General features: G+C 41.2%; 1 protein-coding gene across 5 annotated transcripts in view; it reads left to right on the top strand.

Moving 5' to 3' along the window:
* ADGRV1 (adhesion G protein-coupled receptor V1) overlaps positions 1-14,108 on the top strand; it is a 232,105-nt gene that overhangs the window by 88,624 nt on the left and 129,373 nt on the right. For all 5 annotated transcript variants that reach the window (XM_083703064.1, XM_083703065.1, XM_083703067.1 and 2 more), the window contains 10 exons: positions 1,229-1,375; positions 1,845-2,100; positions 3,779-3,981; positions 5,252-5,428; positions 6,171-6,353; positions 6,912-7,091; positions 9,005-9,169; positions 9,706-9,823; positions 11,252-11,375; positions 13,010-13,148. In XM_083703064.1, the coding sequence (XP_083559190.1) occupies positions 1,229-1,375; positions 1,845-2,100; positions 3,779-3,981; positions 5,252-5,428; positions 6,171-6,353; positions 6,912-7,091; positions 9,005-9,169; positions 9,706-9,823; positions 11,252-11,375; positions 13,010-13,148 (1,692 nt within the window). The remainder of the gene's footprint in view (positions 1-1,228; positions 1,376-1,844; positions 2,101-3,778; positions 3,982-5,251; positions 5,429-6,170; positions 6,354-6,911; positions 7,092-9,004; positions 9,170-9,705; positions 9,824-11,251; positions 11,376-13,009; positions 13,149-14,108) is intronic.

Below are 14,108 nucleotides of genomic sequence, written 5' to 3'. Positions count from 1 at the left end.
GAAATTAAATTTACTGCATTTGCACCTCTTAGCTTAGGGTATGTATGTGGATTCCATCTCCCTTAATTTTATCTACAGAACAAACCTGTGAGGTTAGTTGGTCTGAGAGAGAATAGCTTGCCCAATATCACCCACTGAGCTTCACTGCTAAGAGGGGCTCAGACCCAGGTCTCTAGTCCAAGTCCACCATTCTAGTTGCTGCTCTATGCTAGTTGCGTGTGGAGGTCCCCAGGGCCACCCCAATAACTCACACATCACACCAAATCTTTTTGTTTAAGGTTTTTGGCATAATTTTGGCCACAACTTTATTAAAATACAAACATGTGAGTGGTTGCTTAGGCATTGGTTGCGACTATCTGCCCCCACCGTGGGGGACAGACTGACATTCTGCACGCCTGTGAAAGTCAGAAAAGGGCAATACACTTGGGGGTAGCGACGGAGCAGGGAACCTGCCCTCAGCCCTCCCCAAATGCAGCCAGGAGCTCTTGCAGTGGCCTGAGCCCCCTTGACAGGGTGGACAAGCAATAGTTAGCCCCCGATTCCTTTAACGGAATCCCTTGCAGCAGCAGCATTAGAGAGGCAGGCACAGCCAATCCATGCCCCTCAACCAACCAAACCATAAACCAATGCCTAACTGCAACCTTACAAGTTGTGACAATTTGCTATGCAGTAGGCAAAAACCAAATGGCCCCAGCCAATCAGCCAGATGGACAAAATTCCTACCGGGCCCCTGCCCCAAAAGCAGATGACCCCATGACAGGCATAGCAAGGTCAAAGCGAACAACCCTAGTTCTAGGGAGGGGGGGATGGGCAATCCGATGCACGGGCAAAAAGAGGAAGCCCTAGCCTCATACAAGGAGTTTAAGCATTTCTGGCTGTCAATCAACAAATGGCAACATTAACTTCTTCCCAACAACAAGGGAAGCCCAATTGCATCAGTGGCCAACAGTCAATTAGCCCGCCCCACAACTTTGGAGTGTCCTGGCGGCCCCCACCGCAACACGTGCTCTCCATGAAGGAGAACACGCCTTTCCTGAAACATATGAGAACTTGGACTATTTTAAAACATGAAGTTAATGTGTATGTAAAACTCCTTATATATTGATTTGGAAATTAAATATGAAGAATCAAGTCCGTCCGTCCCCCCATGCTACTTAGCTGTAACCTTTTTATGCATTCCTGTTGAAGTTGCTCACATGCTTTTCTATTTCATTTGTACATTTTTTAGAATTCTTTATTTAAACAAGTAGAAGAAATGGAAAAGGACACTTTGATCACCTTGAATGTTGAACGCTTAATAAGTACCTATGGGCGTGTTACAGTACAGTGGGAGGCCCATGGGAGCAGTAACGATATATTTCCAACTTCAGGGGTGGTACGTATTTTGTCAAGCTGAATATTAGCTGCAGAAAATGTGTAAAGCTCTAATTACTAGTATACAAGTAATCTAATTAATTACTAAGTTGCATATGTAAGCACTAAAAATCATGTTTGCTGACAGATTAACAGGAGAAAAAGTTTTCTTATATTGATTTATGATGTCATGGATAATGACTTGGTCATTTGAAATGCACTTTGGTTTCCATTGTGAGCAAATGCAGCCATTATGAGCTCCTGAGGGGCATGAGACCATATGGGATATGAACAAACCAGCCTAAATCATGAACTACTTCTTGCATGAGCAAATGTACAATCTGCAACATGCCTAATTTAAGCCTATTCATTTCAATGGATCTACTCTGAGTAGATCTTAGTTGAATTCAATCTACAGTTTCTGAATCAATGTTTTATCCTAGGCTACTTTTAAAACATTCTTTTAAATATTTCCTCCTCAAAATCTTTAGATTACATTTTCGGAAGGTCAAGCCTTGTCCACAATCACCTTAACAGTCCTTGCAGATGTCATTCCTGAAGTTGCAGAGACTGTGATTATAACTCTTACTCGTGTCAGCACTATGGGAGTTCTGGATCCCAAAATTGGAGCCACCATTGATCCAAACAGAGCAAAAGCTGTACTTTCCATTTTGCCTAATGACATTCCTTACGGCACAGTAGGATGGCATACAGACTCTCTCTTTGTTAAAGTAGCGGAACCTGAAGGTGAGTCAATTCTGTGATCCTCCTGTGAAAAGCACATTTTCCTGTGATGGTAATTTGTTTTAACCAGTTTTAATATCAACATTTAAATTGCTGTAACCCATCCTGGGACCTGCTGGTGATGGGCAGGTAATTAAAAATATTTCCAGATCTCTTTATGAGAACAGTTCAGCTTTACAGAGCAGTCTTGATTGGGGGCCGGGAAGAAAGAAGTACATCCACCTATTGGCTTGTGCCAGCTGTTGCTTCCCTTGTCCTCACTACATCAGCCCTGAGGAGAGCCTGAGGACCCAAAGTTGCCATCAACCTGCCCCTTCCTTGCCTCAGAAAGTTTGGGGACTTTCATCTGTGGGGAAAATGCTGGCCATAGCTGTCAGCTCACCTTGGTGCAGCCGAGGCTTCCACAGTGGTGGAGCCCACTATCTACTGGTGCTCCTGTTCACTGGCAGACGGGAAAAGTTAAGATAGTCCTCTTAGTATTTTTTTCTGCCAAATGACTTAAAAAACCCCACACCTTTGAGATGCAGTGATATAGCAGTGAGATCCGTATATTTTAAAAAGAGAATGTACAGTATTATCTCTGCATTCTCCATGTGTGCATTTTGTACTTGTGCCCGAGTACAAAACACCTTAAGAGGCTTGCTTTGCAAAATATTTCCACCCTCTGCTGTAGCACAGGGCTTGGCCTCGCGTGTTTTAGCCATCTAAATTTGCTTTCAGTCATGTCCAGATTGGGCAGATTTCCTTGGCCCTGTTGATGCAGTTTTTTAAATGTAATTTATTGAATGAGTCGTTGCTGTTCAGTTAGCCCCGCTGGATGCTTTTCAAGTTGTGATATAATGAAAGGGAGCAAAGCAAGGCAGATCCCAACATTTGTTGCTGATTCATTGCATCACAGTGTGTTCTGTTATTTCAACTGTTGTTTTATTTTAAGTAAATATATTGTTGTATTCATTTTAATGCCACTCTTCAGCTGAAGAAAACTCCAGAACAGCCTGGGATAAGGCAGTCCCTGTTTTAGGCTTACAATCTGAAGCATATGACACAAACAGAAAAGGGGCTGGAGCATGGTGGAATCAAACTCTGGCACCACTTCTTAGTTACTTGGTTCTTGTAAGGACCAACCAGAATAAAACTGAGTTGAATCAAATGTACCGATAAAAAGGTAAAGGTAAAGGACCCCTGACAGTTAAGTCCAGTCACGAACAACTCTGGGGTTGCGGCACTCAGTTTGCTTTACTGACCAATATAGCTTTGAATTGTAAAGTGCTACTAGCCCCAGATTTCGATCATTTTCCCTCACCTCCAAGAAATGCTTCCACTGCAGTTGTAACTCACTGAACTAGAAGAAAATAAATTTATTCTGTTTCAGAAATTATATCAAAGACATGTTGGGTAAGAGATCCAATGTGGGGTAATGGTAGAGAGCTGGAGTAGGACTTAGGGGACCAGGGTTTTAATCACCCCTCTGTCATGAAGCCCACTGAGTGACTTTGGGCCAGCTAATGTCTCTCATCATAACCTACTTGACAGGTGTGTTGTGTGTGTGCCACCTTTAGCTCTTTGAAGAAAGGGTGGAATATAAATGTAACAATAAATAAATAAATAAATAAATAAATAAATAAATAAATAAATAAATATTTTAAAACTTTATTACAAGTTTTTTCTCCAATCTTTTCAGAGAAACCCACCATTGTTACTTTACATGTTCTTAGAGAACAAGGATTTGCTGGTGATATCAGTGTGCAGTTGATCCCCCAGCCCATTTTTTCAATCCCGCTTGTCAATCAAGCCAGTGAAAATGAGGATTATAGGTTGGAAAACAAGACCATTATTATGCCAGCGAACGTGACAATGGCTTCAGTAAATGTAGTCATTTTGCCAGTGAGTATTTTAATATATCTTTTTCCTTCACTCATGTAGCTCTCCATGGTTGATGTGACTAAGCAGCCAAACTCTACCCACATTCCTGGGCCTAGTAAATGACAGTTCTGATGACTGGCAAAAGATGCATCATGCCAGATCATCTAGCAAATAGGCAAATTCACTTCTGTTGCTTGTTACTCCACAGCTGCCGCCTCTGTCTGTGCTCTGTTGATCTACTTCATTTGTACATGAAGCACATGTGATAAGAGTGTGGGAGGATGCATTGTGATGCATGAGGCCATGATGGGAAACAAAGTTCACAATCAGTGCCCTACAGATTGCATCTAAACAAGTTCTGCTCAGAGCAGGCCCATTGAAATTAACAGAACACAATTAGCCATACCCTTAATTTTATGACTAATATGGGATACAATCCTATGTTCTCAAGATGCACTTTGATAACACACGTTCTAAAATTCAGCCAGGTTTACAAAGCTCAAAATAGAAGAAAATGTTTATTCTAATTTATTTGACTGGACTCCTAAACCAGCTGCCCAATTCTTGTTTACAGTTGGGTCAGGGCACCCATTACTGTTTGGAGTCCTAGACTTTGTAAACACCATATATTTAAAGCACATGACTTCCCTCAGAGAATCCTGGGAATTATAGCTCTTTGAGGGGTAAACTGCCATCCCCAGGATTCTTTGGGAGAATCAATGTGCTTTGAATGTATGGTTTATAACTGCTGAGATTTTCATGCTGCAGTGATTACTCAGAAATAGTTTCCACTCTGTTTGATAGCGCTTACTCCCATGCATAGGATTACCGCCTTGGTTTCTGCTCACTGAGACTGGACTGAGGTGATGTATGAACTAGGCCAGTGGTTCTGAACTGGTGGTCTGTGGACCCAAGGGAGTTTACATAACCCACTCAGGGGGTCTGTGGCAGCATTCACAACAAAAACTACCACAGAGATATCAAAATTGCCAAAAGTAGGGGGTCCATGGCTTGGCTTTTGAAAAACAGGGGGTCCGCAGTACTTAGCTAATTGGGAACCACTGAACTAGGCCTAGAGTCAAGTACTATGGCCAAAATGCTATCTCTATATAAGTGTGATGGGGCCTTTATACTTTGCAAGGGCAATTTACATATACAATAATAAGATGCAATTGCAATGCAATATTTTCATAGGCAAAAGAATGGGGGAAGAGTGTGTCCATTTTGTTACAGCCCCAGTATTTGAGAGATTCACATTCCACCTTTCCATTTGTCATTTCCACCCCGACAGGATAACATTCCAGAATTACAGGAGATATTTGTAATCAATATTAGCAGTGTACAGTTGCTGGACTCATCCCTTACTGGCGGAGGGCCAAGTGTGAAAAGACTTGGCTTAGAAATAGCTGAGATAACAATTGAAGAGAATGATGATCCTAGAGGAATATTTTATTTCAGTGCTGCCAAGGTGAGAACAAACTGAAAAATGTCAATGCCCCCATGCTGTCGTTATTCTTGGTCTCAGTAATCTGAAACTGACTTTGTTTGTAGATGGTTGGGCTGATTGGGGCATTTTATATCTCAGCTTAAGAAGCTGAGATATCACTTGCCATGGGGATGCCAGTGTGGTGTCCCACAGATGTTTCTTTCATCATCCCTGATCATTGGTCATGTTGTCTGGGGCTGATGGGAGCTGGAGTTCAACATCTGGAGGTCCCCACATTGATCACCTCTGCACTAGCCTTTCAACCACACATGCGACCTCTTTGTTCTACCTTTTGCCCAAGTCACGAGTACATTTGAGTTCACAGTCTGTGTCCCCAAATAGCTGAGCTGTGCAGTCATACAATTATTCACATGCAGCATTCAGCAAGTGTATAGTCTGTGCACCTATGCACTCAGCAGTTGACATGTAAAAATCAACAAGTGTATGCTTTTTCACACAAACACTTGTACATGTGCAGAGATAGCTTGTACAGTGTAACATGGGAGCAGGCCTACAATTAAACAAGAAAATCTATAAATAACCATTGTTTCCTGTTTCATCTGAACCAGGAAAGCTACGGCTGCTAGGCTTGGAACATGCCAGATTTTAAAACCAACTTCAAACCATGGTTTGATATCCCGGCTTTTCTATGTCAGAAATGAAATCATTATAGTGCTCTGAATAACTGTCCCAAGCTGAATTTAAAATACTGCTTTCTTTCCAGGATATGAGTGGAATGGTAGCTGGCTTTGAAGTTCCTCCACCAGATAATGTTCTGAAGCTACCAGTTGCTCGAGGGGCAGGAAAATTTGGATCAGTAAATCTGTATTGGGAAGCCACACCTGCCACTGCTAGCCTGGAAGACTTCACGCCGTCATCCGGGAACCTAACATTTGCTGATGGAGAAGTATGGAGTATGCTGATGCAAAAATTCACAACATTTTAGATCATCTTGTACTCCTTAGTTTCTATGTTTTCATGACTATGTTCTTCACATGATGAATGCAGTTAATCATGTGACAGTCCCATCACATGCCCGTCACGTTTCCTCTCTTTAAAAAACAAAATAGAACACAGGCACAGCATCATCCTTCACATATTCACAGCTTTTCATTCTTCATGTGCAATTTGTATGGAAGATTTGAAAGGGATTTGAAAGGCCCCCTGCATATTCCCTATGTCTATGGGAATAGACATAGGGAATATAGCAACGTAAAAATGTACCCCAAAAGCAAACACAGTTTTATACAGGTTTCAAAGGTCAGTGCAGAATGTTTAATCTTCCTTTAGGATTTTTTAAAGCACCTGGTACATACACTTGTTGGTTTCAACAAGGACTGTATACTCTCTGTGTTTGGATTTATGGCAGGGTGCCATTCACTGATTGTATTGTCTAAGTCGCAGCATGCTCATCATATAATGATATATGTCACCTATTTCATAGAGTTTTGTTTTGTTTTTCCAGGTGACAGGAGTGATAGAGATCACCATCATAGATGATGACCTTGTTGAGTTTTTAGAGATATTCACTGTCACTTTAGTCAGAGTGACAGGTGGTGCCCGATTAGGGGAGGATGTGCAAGTGACTGTCACTATTCCACCAAATGACTCTCCTGTTGGCGTATTTGGGTTTGAAGAAAAGCATGTAAGTGGTACAATTGGGAATGTTTGTGTGGTCTTGGTTCTGTAGCTATTGAATCACCAATTACTTAAAAATGTCAGGGAAATATTGAATGAAGCACCCATCCAAACAAAACTACTTACATTTTATAAAACTTTTATAATGTATACATATTATAAGTGCTGTTGTTGTATAACAAGACTAAAATGTAAAGCCTTGGATCTTGAAATGGCAGCTCATTTACCACAAGAAAGCATGTGGCTGAGAAAGGGAAGAGCTTCTTCTTTTGCATGTTTTTCAAGTAAACTGGAAGTTGTTCTGCCAGTCAACACAGTATGTCAGCTGTGGGGCTGCCTCCATTCCTTGTCTCCATATCTCACGAGTCCAGAGGCTATATAGCCTTCCTTTATTCTTTAATCATTTTAAATTTATTATTTCCGTAATTCTATTAGGAATATTTCTTTAGGAACTACAAACCTACCTCTGGGGCTGAGAGCAAAACTAGCTGCTACAGAAAACATGGCAGCCTGCCGCTGAGTTTCTCCTCCACCACAATTTAGTACAGCTTGTCTCACGCCCCTGGGTGACTCTTTGCCCCTGCCAATGATGTAGAAAGGGCTTGGGGAGACACAAAGTTTGATCATGTCATGACACAAAGTAAATTGCAGTACATATTGTTAGAGGAGGGCATCATTTCTTAGGTCTTAACTTTTCACTGATAATGAGCTGGTTTGCACAACACGGCAAAACACGCTGTGGCTTAGGAAGACCATGCAAATGTGTTGGCTTGGTGGGGGAAGATGCTCACAGCTGCTTTGCTCCACTCTGGTTCTTTTACTGCTGTATCACACTGAGCTAATCAAAGGTTCGGCTTTGTGCGTCATGGTTAAGCTCTCTCCACACTAACCATGAGGAGCTTAGCTCCCCATTGTGCAACAGTAGAAAAAATGGGGGAGGAGCAAAATGGCTGCACACTCCTGTCTGGGTGCCTGCATATTCACACAGTCTTCTTAAACCATAGTTTGGCTTACTGTGTTGCATGAATCAGTGGCTACTTTAGGCCAAAGGTGATGGAAAGTGTCATGAGCAAAGTTGCCAGGTTTATATTTTGGGCATTTAAACTGGTTTCATTTTTCAGAGGCAAACTCTCCACATAAGACAAAGTAGCAAAATTGCTTGCATATGGTATGGTATTTTTTAAAAAATGGATTTTTCTCTGTAAATTGAATTTCAAAATTGCTTCTTTGATTTCCATGTATTCCAGTGTTCCAACACAGAGCCTCATTAATCTTTGGTTTGCTTCCTTACCTAGATAGCTTTATTGTTAGAGATGCACATAGTAGCCAGGTTCAGTACCAGAGAAAGGATGTTATTTGTAAGCAGGTTTTTAAGATAGGCATGTTTCAGATCATCCTCAAGCCTGTGGTTGCTAGGAGACTGTTGCGCAGGAAGGACACTAGGTTATGTCCATATGACACTGTAACATTTCTGTTGATGGGTTTTGCTGAATGATTGTTCTGTTGAATCAAATACTAGTATTTTGTATGTTTCCCACCCACTTGAAAAAATAAAATAAAAGAAGTAGGAAGTATGAGTCACGAATCAGAATGTTGAGTGTAGAGAGCAAATAGATGTTTTAGTTTCAACCTAGAGAGGCTGGTATGTGCAAAGAAGTTGGCTGCTGCTTCTATACAGTTCCCTCCCGGCACTGGATCTGTGCATCTGACTCTAGGTTCTGTATTGGGGGTTCCAGTACTGGATCAAGTACTCCATGTGTGGTACTTAGAGGATGTTAGTGCTGTCTTTCTTTGGACACCAGGTCCTTGGTTTGTGTGTGTGTGTGTGTGTGTGACTTCCACTTATTTTCCCACATTAGCCTCCATATGTGCAAAATGTGACATATCTGCTCTAACCTTTTCTTGCCTTCGTTGTTTTAGGTAACCGTGAAGGAGCCCCAGTCAATTGATGATCCTGCCGCAAATGTGTTTCTTACTGTAAGTCGGAGTGAAGGAGGCAAGGGGGAAGTTCGGCTCATTTGGATACTAGAGGAGGCAGCTAAATATGATCTCACTCCTCTCAATGGGACTCTTCTCTTTGCTGAGGTAAACCTACTGTTTTCTACCATTTCCCTTTTTTCTTTGATGCTTGTGTATCCATTTACCAGTCTATCTGAGGGTCATGGAACTGAAGAAAACAATCTTCTATAGGAGGTCCTGAACATGCCTAAATACCCCTGAATCAGCCATACTTATAGAGACAAATTGTTGTGTTGTTTGGCCCCAACGTGGTGCACTATTTGCACAGTTAATTTGACTCAGAAAGTAAGCAGGAAGATTTATTCAAGATCACCTGTAGTGAGATTGGTCTGGCTTTAACTGCTGCTAGAGAAGGGGTGACAACTTCTGTTCCAAATGAGTCATTGCTACATTTTTTCTGAGGAGTCCATTTTCTACATTCGTAATTAGACACCTTCTGCTTCACCAAGGAGCCACCTGAGAGGCTAAATCTGTCTTGTCAGAATGTTGTTTAATTAATTAGATATGGTAAATTTTGCTTAGAACTGAAGGTACATTCTCTTCTGTTAATATACTAAGTGACAGCTGTAAGTTGAACTATTGTCTGCTCCATTCTAATACAGATGGAATCCCAAAAAACCATAGTTTTGCAAGCAATTCAAGATGGTCTGTTGGAAGGTGATGAAAGTTACACAATTCAACTGGTCTCTACTGATGGCACAGAGATCTCACCAATAAATGGTAAACATAAGGGGGGAAAGCCATTTCCACTGAATGTCCAAAGACGATAAGTGCTTGAATTACAGGGAGGCCATGGGGGTCCAGCTGGCCTGCTTTCATGGCTTTCTCCTTACCTGCTGTTTGTAAAAGGTTACAGAGTGGCATAATTTGGGTAAATTTGGGTAGAATTAAGGAGTGGATTTGATTAGGTGGCTCTCTGTCCCCAACATTAAGATAAAGTATTTTACTGACCAAGTAAATCAATGTTTATGAGGCCATTAAAAACATGTGTTTTGGTCAAGCTGTGTTTTGAACTTGAAACTCACATTAGCTATTATTCTGATACCTGAGTTCTCAAGGGAGAAATTGTGTTGTGTTTTAACATACTTTGTCCCTCCTGAAATTAAGAGGGAAAGGCTGTGGCTTACTGGTAGAACATCTGCTTTGCATGCAGTAGGTCCCAGGCTGAAAGAATGACATCTCCAGGTGGGGCTGAGAGAGACCCCAATCCATGGCTGTCAACTTTTGCCTTTTTTAAAGGGACATTCCCTTATTCTGAATAGGATTTCTTGCAAGAAAAGGGAAAAGTTGACAGCTATGCCCTAATCTAAAAGCCTAGAAAGTCGCTGCTAGTCACTGTAGACAATACAGAACTAGATGGACCAATGATATGTCTCAGTATAAGGCGACTTACTCTACTCCTATGAAAATAAGGTTTAATTTGAACTGGTATTCAGAGTAGAAATGTAAAACTGCGTTCTGAACACCTGCAATAAATTTCCTTCTGACCTCTCAGCACTCAGTGGAGTTCTTGCCTTGCAAACAAACTTATTAACTGCTGAGCACTAAAGCTCTTGTTTGTCTCAGCCAATTAGCATGTAAAATAAATTAAACTGAAAAATAAACTAATGGTACTTTATAGAACAAGTGGTGATAACAAGGATTGCCTTACAATTTAATTGCAGAGCCTAACTTTAGTGTTTCACAGTGGCAAATTTACATCCCCCCCCAAAAAAAAGTTTGACTGTGGCAATAGTGAGAACTAAATGAAAACTCAGCTGTGGGTTCTGTTCAGCAAAGTCACTCAGCTTACCAAATGCTTCTGTCAGTGGAGCTGAGAGGATAGCTGTTTTTTGTTATTCCCTTCTTTCATGCAGCCCCCTAAGCCACCCTAATTCTGCTGTAGAAGGTACCTCAAATCTCTGCAGGTTTTTTTCCCCAGGGCGTGTGTGTGGCTGCATGGTATGTGTGGCTTCCCTCCCTTATCTACAGATAGGCCAATAAAGCCATTGGATACAACCCAATGCCATGAGGGCCTTGCGAAAAATGTCTTTCTTTTGTATGTGTAAGCCCCTCTGGTTTTCATCCAAAGAGAAAACAGAGTAAAGATTAATCAGTTATGTCAGTGATTTTTGTTTTTTAATTAGGAAACTTTTTTTGTATTCACAGGTGTGGCAACCATCACTGTACTGGGAGACCTGGGAGCTTCTGGGATTGTTGGGATAGCTTCATCATCCACCCATATCCTGATTGGCGAGCCCATAGGAAAGTACAATGGGACAGCTTTTATTGGGTAGATACATCTCTGAGATATCTACATTCATTGTAAAACACTGTTGCAATCTATAAATATGTGTCAACGTAGATTTGCCTTAAAGTAGATCCCACTGCTGTATATATGGAGCTTTCTTTTCTTCTAGGTTTTAAATTTTTGATGAGCAGAATTTTAACAGGACAAAACAGTTAATCTCCTCATTTCACACAGCAAACAAGGGGAGCCAAATGTAAAACAATAAAAAACCAAAAAACTTTAATCTGTCAGTATAGCCTATTCAAAAGTATCAAAATCCAAGTCTAAAACATTTTGCACACTGCTAGAAGATGCCTTTGTATCCCCTGTTTGCTTGCATAAACAATAAAACAGGGCCAATCTGTCACAAAATAACTTTTACATTTTGTTCCTTTAGCCAGATGCAGATTATTTGTTAATTTTCCCAACATATCAACTTGCCAAACTGTCTTATGCCAATTAGCTAATGTGTCACCCTTTAGGTCCTTCCAATGTTGAGCAACAAGAAGAATGAGAAGCTTTATAGCAATTTGCAGCTTTATGGGGTTTTTTAATGCCCTAACCTTGTCAAAATGTCACAACCCTGTCATTTATAGAAATCTCATTTGTAGAAATCTCAAGTAATTCTAGTAGTTTCCATTCACATCATTGGCTCTCAAAGTTAGGACATGCACACACAATTATATCCAAATCCAAATAAAATATTTTGATTATTTTATGGAATATATTTCCAAAAAGAGCTAAACTATTTGCAGTGTCTGTCATGCAGTTTGCTCTCATTGGCGTCTCTGTTCCCATACCACAATCCTGAACTGCTGTGTGCCCCCTCCCTAGCCAAGTATTTGTTAAAGAAAAATGAACTATGCAAAGGTAAACTGTGCAATAAATGCAAGTTTACTTTGGTCCTGAGATTCCCACCATCTGGTGAAAGCTTTAATTAATTTTAATTAACTATGGGAGGAGTCATCACTTATGCTTTCAATTAGACTGGGAAATCTCAGAGTTTTTCCCAATGCTTCTCTAGTTATCATAATATTTTGGTGGGTGACCAGCATGCCGGCATGCCAAGCAAATACCACACATGAGATGTCAAGTGTTCTGATCCCTTTCCAGAGTGCTGCTAGACCAAACCCACTACTTATCTCAACATGTGAGAAGTAACAGTTTTGACCGCCGCCACTTCCACAGCCTAGCTGCAAAAGCTTATGATAACAGGTGCTTCTTATGATTGTTAGAGAAGCTGGTGTCCAGAAGCACTCTCAGAATACCCAGGAGTTCACATACCATGCAGCTGCAGGTCAGATTTTGATACACCAAGCCACATATGAATAAATTTTAAGTACCTATATATGTTGTAAACCTCCCTGTGAACTTAAGATGAAGGGTGGTATAGAAATTAAATAAACAATAAACAACAATATATTTTGTGACAATTCACATGAGTTCAGAGATCCAAGAAACGGCTGTTTCAGTACACAGTTTTCCCATTTTAAAAAAACCCAATAATTTGCTGCAGCTTTATTTGAAGACAGGGGAAAGATCTGTTTAGGATTGACTGCAGTGTTTGAAATTGAAGGGAGAGCCAAAACCATGAAATCAAACTTGAAACCTGACCATGCTCCTGTCATTGCCTGCAGCCTAGTACGTGGGCCAGGGATTTTTGGAGAGGTCACTGTCTTCTGGAATATAACACCACCCGATCAGAAGAAATTTGCTGAGGTATCAGGAATGTTGACCATGAAAGACAGGCAGTCTGCTGCCATCGTACTGATACAGGTATGAACTACATTTTTTCCCTCCCAGCTGAGCAATCCTATACTCTCATTATATGGAATGGGAGGGGAAAATATGCTGCTGCTATGCGAGGGTAATACCCTCTGTGTCCTCTATAGACTAGGCCAAAGAAGGGAGGGGAAAACACAACACTATGACAAATCTCCAAATGGCATGAAAAAGCAGTTATGACTGCATCAGTCATGTAAACCTCCAGTGTCCACCAGCAGGAACTGTGCCAATGATGTCCACATGGCACTTGCAACCACAGAAGTAACTAATGAACCATGACAATTGGGAAAAGACCTTAGAACTCTTGCCTGCATCACAGCACACATAGTGACTCCATAGTGCCCCTTCACCCCATGACAGCAGTAACCCCACTATTGGGAGTCCCTGGTTTGAATCCCTTTGTGCTGCTCACAAGCACAACTTTGGATCACAACATGCACAGGGGACTAATAACAATTACACCCACAACAACAAAAAATGTACCTATTGGGTACCTATGTGCTCAAGTCCTTACTTGTGCTGCTTTGTGCAAAGTGCTCACTTTTTACGCAGTGCTCTTCTCCACAGTTCCTCTCAATAGAGTTTGCCCTTCTGAGCTCTAAGTAGGCAGGACTGGAGGCCAGAGAAGGATAGCTCCATACTGTGTGCCCTGTCATCTAGGTTATGGTATTAATTTGTCGGGTTTATATACTGCAGTGGGTGCACTGTGATTGGGTGCTGACTTGCATCATATCCTATACTATGTTATTCCAATGTGTGTATGATGGCGTTGGGTTTTTTGCAGACAGATATTATATTAGAGTTATTTCTCCCCTCATCAAATCCAATGGGATGAAATTCCTTTAGTCAGGTCTTTGTGACTGGTCTGCAGGATACAGCACAAGTGGGATGCTGCTCTGTGCTTCCCCAGTTCCACTCACAACTCCAACACATTTTAACTATTCTGCAGGT

This window comes from Podarcis gaigeae, assembly GCF_964106915.1.
Source record: "Podarcis gaigeae genome assembly, chromosome: 11".
Taxonomy (NCBI): Eukaryota; Metazoa; Chordata; class Lepidosauria; order Squamata; family Lacertidae; genus Podarcis; species Podarcis gaigeae.
This window is presented reverse-complemented; position numbering and strand designations above follow the sequence as displayed.